At 44.8% G+C, this 21,152-nt stretch overlaps 1 protein-coding gene across 1 annotated transcript; it reads left to right on the top strand.

The window, feature by feature from the left end:
* The first annotated feature begins 3,160 nt into the window (after positions 1-3,160).
* Positions 3,161-17,272, top strand: LOC118772018 (cAMP-dependent protein kinase type II-beta regulatory subunit-like). The gene is made up of 11 exons (XM_036520252.1): positions 3,161-3,676; positions 8,369-8,404; positions 11,786-11,838; positions 13,220-13,303; positions 14,159-14,265; positions 14,515-14,668; positions 15,172-15,273; positions 15,373-15,447; positions 15,732-15,800; positions 16,250-16,379; positions 16,975-17,272. Exons 1-11 carry the CDS (start codon positions 3,412-3,414, stop codon positions 17,106-17,108), a joined length of 1,209 nt encoding a protein of 402 aa, XP_036376145.1. The 5' UTR covers positions 3,161-3,411; the 3' UTR covers positions 17,109-17,272.
* Positions 17,273-21,152: the final 3,880 nt, after the last annotated feature.

Genomic DNA, 21,152 nt, shown 5'->3' with positions numbered 1-21,152 from the left:
GACCTATAAGATCGGCTTTAGCTTGCTCATTGTCCGTGTTATGGGAGATCTGAGCAATTTTTAATCACATTATACTTACAATAAATCTTAAAAACATAATAAAGTGACTGATCTAGAGTACATTTGAATGCCCTTTTTCAATTCTTTGTTGTCAAGTTACCAACTGGACGGGTAATTGTGCTTGGCTGAATGGTCCAGTTCTCTAACCACTACGTCACAGACAGACGACAGGAACCGTAAAGCTCTGGGACATCCATAAGAGGGCGGGGTGCTAGCTGAAGCTTGCATTGCGTGGCTTACTCACTCACTCACACACACACTCATACACACGCGTGCACACTCCCAAACATGCGCATGCACATGAGCACACAAAGACGCACACAAAGACACACACTAGTTTTTGATCTGCTGCTTGTTGCGATTGCCCTGGGTGCACAGAGGCATTCCTCAGGGCACAGCGACAGTGGAGTCTGAATCATGCCTGTCGGTAGGGGAGTGGTTATGCAGTACTGTGCATGACACTCACTGTGAGGGAACACGCTGGAATACGGGCTGCTGCATTAGACACGCCCCCATACTCCCTGCTTGCACTCATGATTAACAATGACAGATATAGGACAAGCGGGGGGGTCTCAGCCTATGCTGTTACACACGGAGGGACGTGACCATGTCAGCGACTACAGGGAGAAACAGCACTGCTGCAGTGGCAGGTGTGGTCAGCTGTAAACCCCACCTCCATCCCGTTCTCTCTGTCTGCACAGGTGGTGCCCCTGTCTGTCACTCACTGCAGCTGGACTCCGCCCCCATCACTCAGCCACACCCCCCCGGCCCTTGTTTCTGTGGAGTGCTGTTTGCGTGTGGGCAGGGGCCTGGCAGCTGGCTCAGGTGAGCGGGTGAGCCCTGCTCATACAGGCACACACAGCACATGCATGGTGCAGTGACGGTGCAGGCCTGGGATCGGGGGCACCTGGGACCTCGCATGTACCTGCACATACAGCTTCACACTCACCTGCAGTAAAGGGGGCGGATTTGGATGTGCAACGTCCTCTCAAAGCAGCGGAGAGGGGCGCTCACAGGCAGGTGAGCCATTCCTGTAAATAGACAGGTATGCTTAAGGCCTTCACCAACGCACAGTGAGTAAACACACAAGCACACACACACACAGTATTAACGCTGATAAAACCCGAATTAACATTCTTGCACCTCTGAGCCAGTGCGATTCTGTGATCCTTTGAAAGGGATGTTAGGTTGTCATCACCAGAACAGATGCGATTAGTCAAACGAGAGACCAGTCTGCTCTCTCTGTTAGCTGTGCCATTATTCCTCTTTCTGTAACCTGTACAATTACTCCTCTTTCCATCTCTCTGTCAACCTTGGAAATGTTCCCTCCAGCTTAATTGAGTGATTAGTCCTCTGAGTTTAATTTTTCAATCAGATTGGCTTTATCTGACATTATGGCATGACAAATAACACCTACATTACCAAAGCATAAGCTCAGATAAATAGAAAATGGGACACCTAAAGCCAAAGACACCGAGATTAAACATCAGTGAACCGCAAATGAAACAGGTCTTCGCTGTCATCTTCATTACCATTCACTGTCCCCCTGTTGCAAGCGGCAGCACACTGTTGCTGGTAAAGCCGTACACCCCCTCCTGTCTCCCGGGAAGAACGGCAGCCTCTCTGGTCTGTGAGAGGTTCTCAGATTCAGGGCAGGTTTCCTGTATTTGTGGAGGCACAATGCCTTTGTCTCCCGGCACGTTTCACGATTCAGCAGGAAGCGCAGCCCCCTCGCTCTCTCACACTGCTCTGCCCCGCTCCCTTTCTCACTCTTGTTCACCGCTCTCGTGGGACCGTCCGCTAATGTTAACTTTTTTTTCTTTTTCTTTTTTTTTTAACATGCCCGCTGAAACACTGGCAAAACAGCAACATCTGGTTCCCAGGGTCAGACGAAATAGATAAATAAACGTCTTTTTTTTTTTTGCTCCCCTAAATTTAGACTCCTTTTTTTTTTTTTGGAAAAATATGTTTTCAATAGATAGTAATTGTGTTAGTTCAACACATTATCATTCCTTGTGTTTCTGTGCCCCACCATACAGATAGTAGCTATCATTTTCCCCACACTAGAAACAGGCATGACATGGCATTGTATGTATGACTGTCTCCCACGAACCAGACACGTGTTTTACAGTCAAGTGAGGCTCAATACGCTGAAAAGTTCAAGCCACTGCACCCTGATACTGGCAGTTATCCTGGTTTAAGCCACACACAGCTTTCAGGCCACATTATAAATGGTGAAAGATAACCACAAGCATATTTTCCATAAGTTCCAAAAAATAATAAGGGCATGGGAAAAAAAAACATTGTTTAAGCATTTCTTCCTGAAAACAGCCATGTTTTTCCAATTTGTTGAAGTAGGCAGGAACAGGATTGTGCTGACGGGGAGAAGATGACAGAGCTATTCGTCTGCACATCCTCCAATCCGTCAGTGAGTGTGTGTATGAGCGTGCACGTATGTCTGTGTGTCTCTGTGTCTAATTATTTACATCATGTTGCCAATGATTGAAATGTTATGCCTGTAGCCTGTTCACACATCACTACCTTCTGTTCAGTTTTTTTGCCTCTCTCTCAAAGATCCTGCTTCAACCTAGTTTTAGTCTTAATTTAGTTCTATGAGGGTCAATGACTGTATTTAGATATCCATTAGTACTGATCGCTCTGGGAAACAAACCAGGACTGACATTGTTCATTCACTTTTAATTTAACTCTTGTACGTATGAAAGTGGCCTTTTCTTATCTAAAAATACTACGTTAAACAAACATGATCACTATGTACCATAGTCAAATGAAGAAACCTCTTCCTGTTCTAACTTTGTGTCATGCAGCGGAACAATATTAACTGGTACAGTAAATCATTTAACTACATGACAAAAATATGAGTCGTTCAAATAAGCAATCGACTTATGAAATCTGATATATATTTAGAAAGGCCTGTGTCTCTCTTCCTGTAATTCCTCTTTCATATTCGTTTTCCCGAACAAGACCTCAGCCCTAGTACATTGTTCGGTACATAGCTACGTTTTACCACTGCAGTTTCGCAGCGCTTCAAATACGCAATCCCCGGTTGCCATGGTTTCCCGGGTCACATGCGTGGGCTTCCTGTAGCCACCAGCGAAAGATGCTTACTGACTAGCTACGGTTTCCCTGCCATTTTCGCGCAGAGGACCGCGGGCGACAGCACGGGGAATGGGGGTGCATCTGTAACAGTACATTTTATTCGGATTTATTATCTATCACGACCGCATTTCCGCCCGGACTCGGAGCTCTTAACGCACTGTCAGCTTAAGTTGTTATACAACTGTACCTTGGCTCTGCTGTTTTGTCCTGATTCCTCCAGAGACTGTCATAGGAATGAGTATAGAAATCCCAGAAGGACTGACGGAGCTATTGCAGAGCTTTACCGTGGAAGTGTTGAGGAATCAGCCCCGCGATCTGCTGGAGTTTGCCCTGCACTACTTCACCCAGCTGAGGGAACAAGAGAGCAAAGAGGCCGCTTTGGGCAATGACCAAAATTCGGCCAATAGACCCGGCAAGGCAGTTAACTTTGCCGAGGAAGCCATGCAGATCGACTCGGAAAATGGGGAGGATGACGAGGATGACGACGAGGAATTCGTAGGTAAGTGATTAGCTCTGTAGGTCTTCTATTATTTTTCTTATTATTTTACTTCTCTGCGCGCTAATTTGGCGATTATATCAAGTCACTAGCTTAACTAGCTGCTGTCACAGGACGATCCTCTGGGCCCAGTGATGCGCAGTGGCGAAGGGTTCGAGAGCGTGCAGTATGAACGTGCGTCGAAATGATAATAAATTGCTTAGGTGGCTAGCTACAGTGATTCCGCAATTTGTATTCTGTGCAGCGTGAAGAATAAAGGTCACAGTAGTAGCTGTCTTATTTGTTTTCTTGTTTATTCAAATGAACACAACATATACCCAGAGCTAGTCGTCATCTGACACAATGCCCTGCACCGCAAGGCACTGCAAAAAAGGCAACAAAAACACCATTAGCGAATGCCTGTGTTTGTATAAATTCCTTACATGTTAATCTATAATTGCGCGCATCGTTACTACTGCATGTTTGCGAAGGTAGCTGGCCAGATTCCTAGCTAGTGTCTGTCAAGGCGTACCCAACGCTGCACTTAAAACAAATTAAATCGTAGGCAAAGTGTCGCTGGTAAGGAACCTTTGTGATCAATGCGACACCGTGACCTATGCGACAAACTCGCGTTGCAAGGTAGCCTACATTTAAATACGCCGCTGCACTTTTATTGCAAATACATCATTTATAATTGCTGAGACATCTTTACCTTAAGGGCAAAGCAAAGATTTTATACATGCATTTTCCTATAGGCTGTTTCACTGGGGCTAGTGAGGGAATGCACCTCGCTGAACCATACAGCCCCAACGGAATCTGAACGTGCACCCTACTGGTTACATGCCTAATCTGTCCACTCCATCACACATGTACCTCATTGCAATGCATATGGACACACAGGCAGGGAATGTGACGAAATCTGGATGAATATAATGAAGGACTTCATTGGGATAATTATTGTGAAACTTGCAGAAAGGCATGTTTCTCTCCCATAGTCACAGTGCAGATGTGCAGCCCCACTAGAACAGCCATAGTTTTGAACTTGCCCAGTGGTATTCACTTAGAAGTGCATACAAAGCCAGGAGTTCTGCCTTTTACATGGGATAGTGTTTACTCTAGTGAGCATGGGGGGGGGGGGGGGGGGGGGGCAGGAAGAACAGAAGACTGTCCCTGCCATTTCAGGGACCCTAATGAAGGCTTGCTCTGTTTATGGCCTGCTGGCCTCCTATGCTGAGCATTTACACCCACTCTGTGACAGAATACTCGCAGATACTCACTCTTGACAAAAACTCTACGCCCCCTAGTATCTGTTTCTGAGTACAGAAGCTGGAAATCATTGGCGTGGGATTTTTTTTGTGTTTGTTGAAACTGTAGTCAGTTATTCTCATAGGGTTTTGTTTTGGGCAGTCGTGCTTCTTGTATCGCACTGACGTTGTGCTGAGTGTAATCTATCCCTGAGTTCAGCAAAAAAAGTCATTTGGATTCGACCCTACTGCACTGCGGCTGCATTAAGTTTGGTGGTTGTCAGGGTTAGGAAAAAAAAATGTTTAATTAACAAAATTCACAAACACTTAAATTGTGTTTTTTTTTTTTAAGTTAGAGACATACCAAAACAGCATAATAGCCCCTCCCAGCCCATTAAAATGATTAAATTAAAAAAGAAAAGAAAATGAGAAAAGCACTCCCTTTCATAATACAGTCAAAACAGGGTAGAGTAAACTCATAAAACTGAGGCTCTATTTGGCAAGCTACATGGTGGAGGGCTTACAGGCAGAGAGAGCGAGAGGAGAGGAGAGATAGGGAAATGTGGTCAGAGAAAGAGCTTCTGGTTCTGTGCCATATCCCAGTCACTCCCGAAAGGAAACAGTCTGCCACTACAGCCAGGCAGCCCCTGTGCCAGTGGCTTGTTCCGTACATGGAAGCAGGCCTGTGGGACTAAAACACACTGGGGTGGGATATGGTTGTTTTCCATCCACAGAGCGCAGAAACAGAGGGCTAAACCTTCTACCAGTGTGTTTTGGCTCTACCCAGGGGTAATAATTACATCTGCATTCATTTGCAAGAGCTGCCCCACACCACAGCTGCGGTGTAAGGACTTAAACACCTGCTTGTTGGTTTAATACGAAGTCAGTACTGTCAGCAGCATTCCTTAGTGATAGCTACTGGAAATTTCACAGTGCGTAAGCTCATAATGCAATCTACGTAAAGACACGTTGTAGTTCTCGGTTTAAAATATTGAAAACCTAACTGGTTTTAGTGTATTCAGAAGGATAGTAAGGAAGCCCTTAGCAGCTCTGGTTAGCTGGCCAGCATGATGTTCAGATAAGGTACTGGACCTCATGTATTTTTCATGAGTGTGCTTTCGTTCCCGGGCTAAGTGCTTTCATTGCCTTATGTGACGCTTTTGTTTTTTTCCCCCTTTATTTAGATTTCATTCAGAGGGTGAGGCGGGCTTCAAAGGCCTGGGGAAGCTTTTGACGTGAATTCAAATCTATTCAAACGCAGTTTGGCCAAGCAGGCAAATATCTGGAGCATAAATGATAATAAATCTCGCGGCCTACAGTATTTTGTGATAAACTACAGGCTTAACTTAGGCATGCTTTTTTGCTGTGTAACATTTATTTATGGTAGCATTTACATAAGTGGGGGTGTTTTTTAGAAGCTCCTATTGTTTAAAACCTGAGTTTATCAGTAACAGATGAGACCGAGGTACATTAATGTCACCAGTAGTGAATGTCAGATGCACAAATGCTCAGGCAAGAGAGGTTTAGTGTTTTACTTCATATTGAGATTCATAACAAGCTAGTATGGTTGAGCTGTTTCTCCAAGTTATCCTTTAGTCCTGGTAGCACAGTTCCACCCATGCTGGATCAATAGTCTACAGGATCAATCACTTTCCTGCAAGGCCCAGTTTTAAGACTCCATTTGCTGTTTTTTGTTGATTTACTATAGTGTTGCATTACTGTCCCTGACAGTGATGCCAAATTCAATGATGTGGGACAGGACATACTTTGTTTATGAGTATATCTACTGTATTTTAAAACGTATATCTCATAACATGCTTTGCGAAATGTTTTAAAATGCATGGAAATATGGGCCTGTCATAATCAAGGTAAATCACTCGTAGTTTAGTAAAATGTGATATTTTTCCCTCCATTGTCTCAGAAAGAAAAGAACTCATAAAAATGTCACTCGACACAAAGCAAAAGTTCCTGTGTGCAGTAAAGAGCTTAGTGTTTACTCCGCTCTGTGGGGGAGGAGAGCACCACAGGAGAGCTCCACAGTGACTGATTACTGCAGAGCCTGTAGTAAAATTCAAGACAGAACATCGGCGTCACCTCACTTTGCAGACCCAGTAATAAAGCAGTAATTAATATCGTGTTGTAACTTTATTGACATTTGTTGCAGTGTCTAAAGTAGATGTCATTCACTCCTCGGAAAAGTCTATAGGACCGGTACTACGAAACAAGTCACCCTCTGTTTGAGATGTTCATGTATTATGAGCATTCCATGAGTCTTTTAGTTGTGCATACTACAGGGATAGGGAATGGAGAACTATTTATGAATGGAAATAACAAGAATTAATGTTAATGTTAATTAATGTATTTCTTAATGGTTAATTAGTGGGACCTTATTATAAAGTGATCCCAGAGCCCCAGTGCAACCCAGCTTTAAGAAGTAGTGCTTGCATTATCTGGGTTTTCTAAAGCCCAAAAGTGTGAGATATGCGAATGTGATTAGCTGTGTGGTTGTCAAGTTTGGCTGTTTGGTCCCCATGTTTGATGGCAGCCGTATGTGACTATGCAGTGGTTGTGTTTGGCTATGTGGTGGTCGTGATTGGTGGGGCAGTGGTCATGTTTGGAGGTCTGGTGGTTGTGATTGGTGGGGCAATGGTCATGTTTGGCTGTGCGGTGGTTGTGATTGGTGGGGTGGTGGTCATGTTTGGCTGTGTGGTGGTTGTGATTGGTGGGCCGGTGGTCATGTTTGGCTGTGTGGTGGTTGTGATTGGTGGGGCAATGGTCATGTTTGGCGGTGTGGTGGTTGTGATTGGTGGAGCAATGGTCATGTTTGGCTGTGTGGTGGTTGTGATTTGTGGGGTGGTGGTCAGGTTTGGCTGTGTGGTGGTTTTGATTGGTCGGGAGGTGGTCATGTTTGGCTGTGTTAGAGTATGATGCCCGAGGTGAGTCTGAGAGACAGAGACGGATACCCAGAGAGGAAGCAGACTTCCCAAGTCTGACAACACTCCCACCAAGTCACGCTCAAACTGGGACTTCAGTCAGTTGGGTTTAAACCCTGTATGAAGGGCACTTTGGAATGTCTAGTTGTTTGACTTCGAATTATCACCTAACATGTACTACAATAGAAACCACTATTTTTTGGATTTTGAAATTGATTGTTAGTTTTCTGGAAGAGGGTGCTTTGTGTTTGAAAATAAACACAAGCGGGAGTGTTTATTTGGTCATATCAAACAGAAGGCTGTTGGACTCTGTGAGGTTGATTTAAAGTGCCTGGACAGTGTGTCCAGCCAAACACTGTGTCCCAGGTATCATGTGTTCAGAAATCCAAACCAGGTGCATTTTATCACTCTAAATCTTTCTGTGAGACTTTTGAATGATGAGTGCAGGATTGCGACATCGGTTAATATTTATAATAATTTTGTCCGTGGATTAAGTGGTATTTGGTTGTAATGGAAACCACCATTTTTCTGTCTTGCAGCTCCAGTGATTAACAGGTTTATACGAAGGCCTTCAGGTAAGTCTGATTGTTTTTGGGGTTTCGTTTCAGTTTTGTATTCCTCCATTTTAAACGGCAGGGTGGATGTTTGACTCTTGCCCGTGTGCTTCCTTTGCTGCGTTCTTTTCCCATGATTCAGTTCAGTTCTCACTCTGCGTAGACTGAAACGCTCAGTCTGAGGGTTTGTCTGGTAAAAATAGCTTGCGGGAAAGTGAAGGGACTTAAATTCCACAGAAATCGTATGCTCTCCCGGCCCAGTTGTCCACTGGGGAAAATTTGGGAAAAATTCTTTCTATTAAATGAGGTTTCTGCAACACACACTCGGTACTTTCCCATTTCACTTTCTCTCAGGGAAAAACAAGAAAAATTAATAACAACTCAAAGTATATTTTTGCAACCTAAATTTACTCCAAATCTACTGGCTAAACAATAGTTAACATACAAGATATTTAGAAGTTGCTCCCACTTATTTGGAAGTCGCTCTGAGTAAGAGCTTCTGCTAAATGATGTAATGTAATGTAATGCACCTACAATACAGATGGGACTCTAATATCATTAGCTTTTACTTGATTTTAGAAAATGGTACAAGAACTCTTTTTCAGTGTGGAACACTGTGGGGAGATAATGGTATCATGGTACATATGCAGAGGGTGCTGGAGATATGCAGCAGGCAGAGTAGAGCATGATGGGGAATGTAGGCATGCAAAGGGGATGTTGGGAAATAATGGTGTAGAGCATGATGGGGAATGTAGGCATCTAAAGGAAATGACAGGAAATCTTAGTGAAAGGTATGGTGAACGGCAAAGGTGGGGATAGGAGGGGAGTGCATGGGAGTAGCATGAAGCTCTTCTCTTCACACAGTGTTCTCTGCTTCTATTGGTCTGAAGTTCCTTAGGTAACACATGTGCCTCAGGTATATACAAGCGTACATGCATGGTGTTCAAACAGAGAAACTACACACCTATATTTTGCTAGACATGTGTTTGCATGTACTTGTGTCTGTATTCATGTATGTATGTATGTTCATGCTTGTGTGTGTGGGTGGGTGTGTGTGAGCGCATGTGAACTATTATGTGAATTACTGAACAGCAGCTCTCTAGTATAGTGTAACATGTGGGAAAGTGTGGGGCAGTGGAGTATAGTATGTAGTGTGGTGTAGCGCAGTATAATGTAGTGTAGTGGTACCTCTAGCACTAATTTGACTTGCGACCAAAGGGTTATGTGTTTGAATGCGTTGTAGGGCACTGCTGTCAACCTGAATCCTCCATTATTCATTGTGTACTCCTCCATATGTCTCTTTCAGGTCGTTCGGTTGTCCCTTTTTTCATAGTTAACAGCCCTCAGGCTTGATCTGCCTCCGTATTCTGAAAAACGACTTAGTTTCGCAAAAGCCCAGGAAGTCAATTTAAAACCCACATGACCTGAAATGATATCAGACGAAGTGCCCAATAAAGGATGGAGTGGATAAGGTTGACGTGGGAATCATAATCTCTTCTGGGAAAGAGTATCGATCCAGACTCAGGCATTTCTGCTGCTGTCATCACTAAGGTGGATATGGACCGCAGTGACCCTGAGTGGAACTTTCCAGCAAGCCTCAAACTGTTTTAGACATTCTGTGCTCCAAGAGGGGCTATTTATTTATTACTTTTTTTAAAGTGATGTTCAAAAACAACCCCAGGAAACGTGACTAGTTGGCCATAAGAAAGCGGCACCGCGTAAACGAGACAAAGGCAGATTTATAAGTGCTTTTCACGTCCAACCAAATGCTTTCCCTGGGTTTTATTCTCTGGAATAGCGTTAGTCCTGGATCAAGGCTAAACCAGGCTTTCACTCCCAGCGTATCTGACACGCTGCCGTAGTGTGAGAGTGGGTTTCTGCACCGACAGCAGACTCCTCACATCCTCCCACCGCAATTAATCACAGTGACGCGTTCCGGATGAAACCCCGCGTCTCATTTCCTGTCTGCGTTTCGTCAAAGCGCGCTCACATTTCACTCTCAAAAACACTCCCTCATCCTGCTTTCAGGAGATGACGTTTTTTTGATATACGTTTTCATATTGTTTGCACTTCATGCTTAACCAGTGCGACTGTGATATGGAAAAGTACTGCACAAGATACTGATTAAGTTATTTTTGTTAATTATTTTGTTCATTTTTTATTTACTTAGTTATTCAGGGCAATGTATTACATTACAAGTCACAAAGACTATTAAAATTATTACTGAGGTGTGTGTCTGCCATCTTTCGAAGGGATTAGAGGGAAAAATATAAGCCAGATAAATAGGTAAGAATGTGCACATAAAGATAAAAGATTGCACCCTCTCCTCCTCGCCGATTATGCTGCAGTAAGGGTTTGGCTGCGCTTGCGTGCCGTTCACTGAAGCGGCCCCCCAAGACCACGCCCGCAAACGGGACGGCAGAATCAGCCTTCAGCCGTAAACACCCCGAGGCCTCGTTTAAACATTAAGGGATTCATCATTTACACAAGGCCACAGTGATGTCATGCATCGCTGAGCTCCGTGACTTTTACAGGAAGGAGAGGGAGCCAAGCCCCTCAACCCCCCGTAGATGTCACCTTGATGCCCTATCTGATGGGTCATGGGGTATTTATCTACATGCAATGCCCACCATCTTTTTGGAAAAGAGTTACATTCCTGTGGGTTTGCCTTTAACTGAATCCTTGCATGCAAAAATGAAACAACAGCATGAGAATGTCTGTTTCTCGGTGTGAGGAGGGAGACTCACACATTCTTACCCCTTCCATTCCTAAATTTAATTTTGAAATCTGCACAGAGAATCTGCTTCTAAAAGCATAACCAGAAGTTGTGTTCTGTTCGATAGAAATGTTCCCAGCCCCCCCCCCCCCCCAAAATACAAGTTAAATCCACAGGAAATGAAAATGTTCTTACAGATGTTTAATACTGGGCACTGAGAACATTGAAATGTCACAGAGCTGAAGAGTTAGGGTTGCTTGGAAATCCAGATGTACTAAGTGGGCAGTATTTCTCTGGAAGTGAAGATGTGTTTGTGTGATTTAAAGGGCTTGGTGTGTCATCTGTCAAAAACTCAGGCCTTTATTAGGTATGTAGCCAGCAGGTCAGAGAATTATGGAATATGTTTATGTGTCTTCACCTCTATGTGTATGAATTTGTTCCTGTATGCATGTGTGTGGGTGTATGTGTGTGTATACTTCTGTCTAGGGAAGTGAAGTTCTAGCTCTGTGTTTCTGTAGTGTGTGTATGTGTGTGCATGAGTTAGTGTGTTTATACACCCAGCTGTGGAAGTGAAGTTCTGTGTGTTTCTGCTGTGTGTGTGTGTGTGTGTGTTTGTGTTTGTGTGTGTGTGTGTGTGTATTCACACTCGGCGGTGGAAGTGATGTTCTCTCTGTGTGTTTCTGCAGTGTGTGCTGAAGCCTTTAACCCGGATGATGAGGAGGAAGATAAGGAGCCTAGGGTGAGATCTCACACATTGTTCTGCACTAACACACAGCACTCCCATCTCAAAGTGCTCATGTCTGTGATGTGACAGAAGATGTACTGGTTACTGAAACTGTGACCAGTATCATGGTTTACTCTACCCTGGTCCTGGAGGGCCACATTGCCCACAGGGCTACTTTGGCCTGGCCCTGGAGGGCCGCAATGTCTACTGGGCTTCTCTACCCTGGTCCTGGGGGGCCACATTGCCTGCAGGGCTACTCTACCCTGGTCCTGGGGGGCCACATTTCCTGCAGGGCTACTCTACCCTGGTCCTGGAGGGCTGCAGTGTCTGCAGGGCTACTCTACCCTGGTCCTGGGGGGCCACATTGCCTGCAGGGCTACTCTACCCTGGTCCTGGAGGGCCGCATTGCCTGCAGGGCTACTCTACCCTGGTCCTGGGGGGCCGCATTGCCTGCAGGGCTACTCTACCCTGGTCCTGGGGGGCCACATTGCCCACAGGGCTACTTTGGCCTGGCCCTGGAGGGCCGCAATGTCTACTGGGCTTCTCTACCCTGGTCCTGGGGGGCCACATTGCCTGCAGGGCTACTCTACCCTGGTCCTGGGGGGCCACATTGCCTGCAGGGCTACTCTACCCTGGTCCTGGGGGGCCACATTGCCTGCAGGGCTACTCTACCCTGGTCCTGGAGGGCTGCAGTGTCTGCAGGGCTACTCTACCCTGGTCCTGGGGGGCCACATTGCCTGCAGGGCTACTCTACCCTGGTCCTGGAGGGCCGCATTGCCTGCAGGGCTACTCTACCCTGGTCCTGGGGGGCCGCATTGCCTGCAGGGCTACTCTACCCTGGTCCTGGGGGGCCACATTGCCTGCAGGGCTACTCTACCCTGGTCCTGGAGGGCTGCAGTGTCTGCAGGGCTACTCTACCCTGGTCCTGGGGAGCCACATTGCCTGCAGGGCTACTCTACCCTGGTCCTGGGGGGCCACATTGCCTGCAGGGCTACTCTACCCTGGTCCTGGAGGGCTGCAGTGTCTGCAGACTTTCATTCCATGTCATTTATTCACTGTTGTGCCGAAACCAATGATGTTCCCACTCAGTTTTCAGAGCTCTGGTAGCTCACAGACAGCTGTAGAAAGCTCTTCCTCACGGCCCTTTCATACCAGCCTCGAGTGGCCTTGATGTGACACGGCTTTGACACAAATTCCCCATCCTCGGTGTACGTGCAGCTGAATATGGCCTTGATTCAGTGATAGAGGAGGCAGACTCCAGCAGCCATTCGGACCTTGATATGAAGTTCATATGAGGTTTTCAACCCTTGTTAGACCTCATATGAACTGCAAAGATTGCAAGAAAGCTTGGTCACATGTCTGTAGCAAATGCTGTGTTTGTTTTTTTTTTTTTCAGATAACTCACCCGAAATCGGACCAGCAGAGACGCAGGCTGCAGGAGGCCTGCAGGGATATTCTTCTGTTCAAGAACCTGGACCCGGTAAGAGGACAAGTATTCATTTACATTTTTCTCAGGGTTCCCTGCTCTCTGAGTTCTGCCTTCACACTGTCCATCCCACCATGATGGAAAGACTACTCTTCCAGCAACTTTTACAGCCTAATAAATGGTTCCCTGCAGTATTTTCAAGGCATTGTGGTTAAAACCATTCCTAAACAAATGACTGGTTTACTTTAAAAGGTCAGCATCCTCACTGTAGTAAAGTGTGCGGCCAGAAGATTGGCATCTACCAGAATTAGTTTTTTTCCCCCTGTAGTACATTTGCAATTACATTACATTACATTAAATTACATTCGTTTAGCACACTCTGATTCAGAGCAACTTCCAGCACAAGAGAACAGAAGTGTTTCAGCTGTTCAGGTTGAATGAGCAACAGTGTCAGACCAGGATAACAACGCTCCCAGACCAGTGAGTGCAAGCATAACACTGTTCAAGCAAGTTAATTTGTGCAACCTGACCAGACAGCCTAGAATATAAGTACACACACTGCCATACATCAGCCATTAGTAATGAATGGATGATGGTGAACTACGGTGACCTCAGAATATTCAGAAGGGGGGTACATGCATACGACAGGACCTGCAAACAGGCTGGAGGGATGGCCGTGTCTAAGACGGGAACAGCTGGCTGATGTCTTCAGCAAAGGATGTATCATTTCCAGACAGGCGTGACGTCTGTAGGAGCTTCAGCGGGCCAGCGTGTGTGGCCCGTGGCTGATGTACTGAAGCAGTTATGGGAGATGTTTCCGCATCGGGGGTGCAAAAGCAGTGCCCTGCTTGGGGTGCAAGCCTACAACCCTGTGGATGTCGGTGCCTTGTTGTGTTCTCACCCGTACAGGAGCAGATGTCCCAGGTGCTGGACGCCATGTTTGAGAAGCTGGTGGAGCCCGGCGAGCACATCATCGACCAGGACGACGACGGCGACAACTTTTACGTCATCGAAAGGTCGGGCCTCATGAGTGTGTCCTGTTCCGATACCGATACCTAAGGATTCAGAGTAATAGCTTTAATTATTCATGTGTCGGCAAACCCTCCTCATCCAGGCATGTTCACAGAGCATTAGATATTACAATGCACAATACATTTAGCAAATTAGCTAGTTACTTCACATAGCTTACATTCACAGTTGTTTCATAGCTCTTGCTGCAGGCGTAATTTTTAAGCATTCTCCCTCCAATCCCTGTCCAACCGCAGAGGGACGTTTGACATCCTCCTGAAGGTGGACGGCGCAGAGCGCTCCGTGGGCTGCTATGACAACCGGGGGAGTTTCGGGGAGCTGGCGCTGATGTACAACACCCCGAGAGCGGCCACCATCGTGGCGTCGTCGCCGGGGGCGCTCTGGTGCCTGGTGAGCGCTCGCCGTCACCCCGAATGCCCTGGTGACACGCGCCATGTCACGGGGAGGGGGGACAGGCGCTCTGAGCAGAGGCTTTACTGGCGGCTTAACATGGTGAAAGGGCGCCGATTTAAGAGTAATCTAGAGCCACTCAGCCCCAGTCTGCTGAGAGGAGCACCATCTGCAGCTTCTCTGTCTCTTTAAACCATTCAGAGATTCACTCTGAGCTGAGTCAGACGCCTGAGTGCCTGCTGTAATGAAGGCCGGGCACACTCGAGCTGTTCAGGACCACAACTGAGCAGCCAGGGATGAGTGCACTATCAAATATGTGCTGCCCTCTTTCAGCGTCCAACTTTTATGTTAGAGTGCCCTCTGCTGGAGATTCATGAAAACGCGCTGTCAAACCGAATAGGGTCTATAGGGGAATCACAGCTGCTGTGCTAAAAGGATAAAAGGGTATGCTTTTGGCAGTGTTCATTATTATCAGTTTCGAACTGATCTCTTTATCGTTGTAGGACCGGCTCACGTTCAGGCGGTTAATCGTGAAGAACAACGCCAAGAAGAGGAAGCTGTACGAGGCTTTCATCGAGACTCTCCCCCTGCTCACGTCGCTCGAGGTTAGGCTTGTCTCCTCAGTCACTCTGTGAAACAGCCCCGCGTGCCTTTCAGAAAGAACACACATACTGACCAAACCCTGTTGCCTGTGTTTTCCGCAGCCCTCAGAGAGAATGAAGGTGGTGGACGTCCTATCCTCCAAAGCTTACCGCGACGGCGAGCAGATCATTGCTCAGGTGACCCCATTACCTTCAAACCATTACCGTTTAATTAGTAAATGTTTCATTATTCAATCTGCCGTCATTAAATGTATAGTTAGTTTGTTCCTGCATCAGCTGATGCTACAGGCCTGATTGACCTGTCTCTGAGCAGTACTCTCTGTAGTCCCGAAATGCACCATGTCTCTATACTAAGAGCACAGCAGGTCTCTCTGAGCATCTTCCCACTTCTCCTATGGAGCTGTCACTCAAAACAGTTTCTGAATGTGATGTGTCTGTGTGGTCCCTGTACGGTCTTGCAGGGAGATTTGGCCGACTGTTTCTACATCGTGGAGTCTGGACAAGTGAGAATCACGATGAAAAGGAGCAAGGTAAAGCAAACAGCTGTCAGAAATACCAGCTTAAGGCCTTAAGTTTAGAGGTATGTCAGTAGAGCAGACAACAGCTATGTTCAGCTAAACAGTCATTACATTACATTATTGTCATTTTAGCGGATACTCTCATCTTTCATAGGTTACAGTTTTTACATGTTATCCATTTATACAGCTGGATATTTACTGAGGTGATTCTGGTTTAGGTACTTTGCCCAAGTGTACAGCAGCAGTGGTCCAGCGGGGAATTGAACCAACAACCTTTTGGTTACAAGCTCTGCTCCTTACCACTATGCTGCACTGCTACCCTTTGGTTATCGTGTATAGATACTGTTTTGACGTACGTGTAGCTGGTAGATATAGTATGTACATGTTTATGGTTTCGGAGACAGTGGTGTGTAAGTACGGGTGCCGCCTGACGCCCCTGTGTCCCCTCCCGCCTGCTGCAGAAGGACCAGGAGAACGGCGGGGTGGAGATCGCTCTGTGCACCAGGGGGCAGTATTTCGGGGAGCTGGCTCTGGTCACCAACAAGCCAAGGGCTGCTTCAGCGTTCGCTGTGGGAGACGTCAAATGTTTAGGTACCGCCCCTCTTTCCCCTGCTGCTTCCTGTCCTGGCAGCACTGTGCAACAGCACGGAGACAATGTCTGCCTGGCTTTAATCACAGCCGTCATAGTGTGAATTACGTGCTGGAATACATATAAATCAGCTTTGTTTTGGAGTGTGCTTCATACCTCCAGCTAAGCACTTTCCTACACTCATTTTAAATACCGACTCACTTTTCTCAGTAAAACACTCTGAACTCCAATTAGAATTGACACACACAAAAAATAATAATGGCCCTATTTAAACTACTGATCAGTTTTTTTTTCATAGAACAGGCCAGCATGCTCTTTTAAGAGTAAAAATATCAAAAATGACTTAAGTATTTGGGGAAAACTGTTGTAGCTGTTTTACAAATGTCATTTGATCAGCTGAAAAAAAATCCTTCAGGGCCGTGGGAGAAAGACAGTTCTCACACACTGCTTCTTTCACACTGCTTCTGTCTTTTATCAGACAGACCTTCCTCTGACTGTCTGCCGTTGGTAAAATCGCATTTCAAACTGTCCTCTTTCTGACCTGGGAATGACCTCTGCCAGTTTTGCCCTGTGTTTCCTGTCCTGTGTGTTTGGCAGTCATGGACATTAAGGCCTTCGAGAGGCTCCTGGGCCCCTGCATGGACATCATGAAGAGGAACATCGCTGACTACGAGCAGCAGCTGGTGGCGCTGTTCGGGAGCAACGCCGACGTGGAGGACGAGGACGCGTGAGGAACGCCGGCGATAAGACTGGGGGGGAGGAGTCTGAGGGGGTACAGGGAGGCGCTCCACCTCCTCTACCAGCCCAGCATCTCCACACCTCCTCTACCAGCCCAGCCTCTCTACACCTCCTCCACCAGCCCAGCCTCTCTACACCTCCTCCACCAGCCCAGCCTCTCTACACCTCCTCCACCAGCCCAGCCTCTCTACACCTCCTCCACCAGCCCAGCGTCTCCTCACCTCTTCTTTTCCCCTACTCCGATTCAGAATTGTGGAGCGCCATATAAAACCATTGCGATTTAGGCATTTTAGATAAAAGTTGTGGGTACACGTCCAAATTTCCTAAGGAATTGCTTTAAAGAGGGCTCTTTGGGGCCAAAACCTGAGTGTTTTTTATGAAGCAAGAAAGAGTGTTAATTTATGTAAATATAAACAAGTTACTTTAAAGACATAATATCACTGCTTTTTTTGATCACAAATTACCCCAAAGTTATTGAATTTATTGTTGACACTTAAATGCACACACATTATATAATGGCAGTGACAGTCCATACGCCAGTGCAGCAGTAAATCAGCTCTCTTCAGATCATGTGAACTTTTCCCTCTTTTTAGAAGCATTGGTGGCAACAGTCTATGTTAAACAAAGAGCGTTCATACGTAACTGATTCTCTGATTTTGTGTACACAGCACAGGGATACGCAGACGGTCCAGCTGTGTGCCACACGTCTGATCTTCTCACAGAAACCGAAGAATAAACAATATTACTGAGGGCATAATACGTGCAAGATCTATGGGAAATTCATACACGTCAGACTTGCACCTAGGGAAACAGAGCATTTTCTATTGACTTGTAATTGGAGGGATTATGGTTGTGACAAATCTGCCATGATAGCTTGTTAGCTTCAGGCTAATTTTGTGAAGACAATATATTCTTGCAAAAGGGAAGTGGTACATGGCTGACTGCTTATAACCTAAGGCAAACATGTTACAATATAAGTTGGTTCAAATGTGTGTCTAAAATAATGGCAGATGTTCACATTTCATAAGGTTTGATTGGCTAGTTGGCATCCATCAACCACCTGAATACCATTGGTTAATGGCAGCTTTGGTCACACTTTTAGTTGGGTGAATTTCATAAGACCTTTATGAAGTATGAATATCACTTCATGAGTATGGTGTTACCTCTTTATAAAGCAGAGCAAGTGAATATTATTCCTCACTAAAACTGAATGAATGGACAAACATGGTGTCATAAAGCAGTGCAGCTGTTTATGACTGCTTCATAAAGTGGCAATGCTGTGCTCAGAAAGGCGTATGACATTAAGTTATGTAAAATGAAGTGTGACCATGATGTCAAACAAGATTTTTACACTGTAAGCTAGAAATTGTGGCTCCTTTTTTGTTTAATGAGTTTCAGCCCAGCACACATATGTTATACTTGAATATCATATTGTCTGTCTGTTTTGTTCTTGAATCGACTTCCTATTAAGGTTGTAAAAAAGTTGCATATGTAGTCTATTGATCTGTAGGCCCATGAAATGAAATGGGGATCCAAAACAACTCGGTGCTTGTTGTTATACAAAAGGAATAGGGCTTGTCCAAAACTACACTGTATATTACCTGTAAAAGTAGCCACATGTGAAGGCATTAGAACATGGACAGATGGTACCTTTGGCTCAACACTGATGATGGCTGTATTATGGGATAATCGCTATGGCGACTGACTGTGATGTGAGGTGAGGATGCCATTCTCCACCCTACACACGCTCAGTTAAGGCCTCAGATGCCAGCTCACAGCCACATCTTTGCGGATAGGCTTTTATATAGTCTCACTTTTTTTACTGAATAAGAGTGTAAGGGAAAGCCCTATTGTTTTCTTCAGCTGCATAAATGTGGAGCTTTTTATGGCTTTTTCCTTCCAGCAGTCTTCAGGGTGCAGTAAGGGCGATGGGCTTATTTTTTTGGATCAGTGCCAGTGTTATAGTAGGCGCAGTCAACAGGATGAGCCTTACAGGCCACTCGAGGCTGGGCGAATCTGTGGAGCATTGATCCAAAAACCACAAACCCTGTGTTTCAAGGAGCACATGATTGATGCGCCCATTTAAAAAGTTTGTGGGATTCGTCATGTTGACTGATGCTGCACCACAGCCCATAGAGTGCTCTGACGTGCAAAATCCCAGAAGCAGAGACTCCATGTTTTCTTAGAAATTGCAGGAAGCTTTTGGGTAATTGACAGTTGAGGTAATTGTCAGTGTAGAGGTACAGCATGCTTTTTTCTCTGAAATGGGAAACCGTGTCACTTTTTAAATTCTTACACAGATTATGACTTTGGAGAGGGCTGGAAATACCAAAAAAGTTAGACATTTAAACATTTACTAGGGTACATGTGGGGAAAAATTTCTCACTACCTTGATTTCTTTATTCAAAGTTAAGGGCCCATCCCAGTGAGGTTGATCTGACTGGCGATGGTTGTTTTTCGTATAAATGTTTAAATGTTTAAACATTTGCTTCTGAATATCAGTGAACTGGTCTTAATTACGGTCTTAATTACTTAATTAAGTGCGTCAGTTGCCTTTTGAACCAGACTTTAATTTTCTCTTTCATTTTAATTTTTTTTTTTTCTTGGTCTTGTACAAGTCCAAACAAACCTCTAAAATGACATGCAGCAACAACACACCATGTTTTAGCCATCTCTTCCAATGACAGTCCATTCATTGGGTAATTCTGACCGTCTACCTCTGCACATTGATACTCTATGTACTCTTCTAGGTGAGCACGCCTTCATCAAACAACAAGCACTCATTGGTTTTTCCTTCTTTCATGGTATTTATGTAATTGCGTCACTACAGAGCTCAGTGTGTGAACCTGTCACAGAACTGAACTTGGCTTTATATGTTGAACAGAAAGTAAGTCACATTTTCAGAAAGATGCACCTACTTCTCTGTATGATATCCTGTCCTAGCCCTCTGGCACTAGCTTAGTACTGGCAGCGCTGTCCCATTCTTGTAATGCAGTTCAAAGGTCGACAGGCTCTCAATGCCAGAGTATTTTCAGTATTACAGTATTTTGTTGGGTATATTTGAATTTTCATTACAATAAAGTAAAGTTTTCTAATAAAAAAAAAAAGTCTGTGTGCATACTTTACCGGGTACAACAGTCTTGACTAACTGTGTCAAGTTTGGAATATGAGTTTTAGTATATATGGCAAACAATGTATAGTTTTATAGAGTCGTATAAGCCTACGATTGAATACATCAAATTTTCTTTTAACAGAATGATAATTCATATTTAAATAATTGTTTATAATTACTGCAGATACAATAGTTTCTGTCAAGCATATGCAGGGCTTAATGAACACCATGCGAATTATTATACTTTAAATATTACTTTAAATTACTTAGTTATTATAAGACAACTGTTCATAGGACAACTTGAAATTATAATTATACTATATACTAATAATATATACTGTACTATATAACTATATTAAATAAAGCATACAATGTTAAATTGTATGTTTTATGGAACTGCTTCATTATTTACATGTGGGATCTACTTTCCCACACCCTCATTCTGGCAAAGAACTAAAGATAAATTTTACTAACATTATAATTTTTCACATATTATTAGGTTTTAGCCCTGTAGCATTCCATTTCACTGACTTTTAATTCGATTACACGGGGTGAGAATATATTTTAACAACTTACACAACATTCACCAACTGGGAGCTGTTTGACAGTTCATTGTTTATCTCGGTTCTTCATATTACATGGGAGATGTAGTCAAATTGGTGTATAGCGGTAGTGTGTAAGGGAGATGAAAAACTACAAGGAAGGGCTAAGCTGTTCGTCCAATAATCAGAAACATACGGACAACGGGCGTGCTATATAGCCAATTAACGTAGCAATAACAAATAAAACTACAACTACACAGTTATCATAAAAATTCAACCAATTGTGAAGAGAACGGTTATAGATTGACATTCTCGACCACCAATAGATTTTCGTATCTAAAAGTAATCATTCCCTCCCCTTTCTAAGAATGCCAGAGATACTC

Source organism: Megalops cyprinoides, chromosome 25 (assembly GCF_013368585.1).
Source record: "Megalops cyprinoides isolate fMegCyp1 chromosome 25, fMegCyp1.pri, whole genome shotgun sequence".
In the NCBI taxonomy this organism is placed as follows: Eukaryota; Metazoa; Chordata; class Actinopteri; order Elopiformes; family Megalopidae; genus Megalops; species Megalops cyprinoides.
Note: the sequence above shows the minus strand (reverse complement) of the source record. Positions and strands in the feature narration are given on the sequence as shown.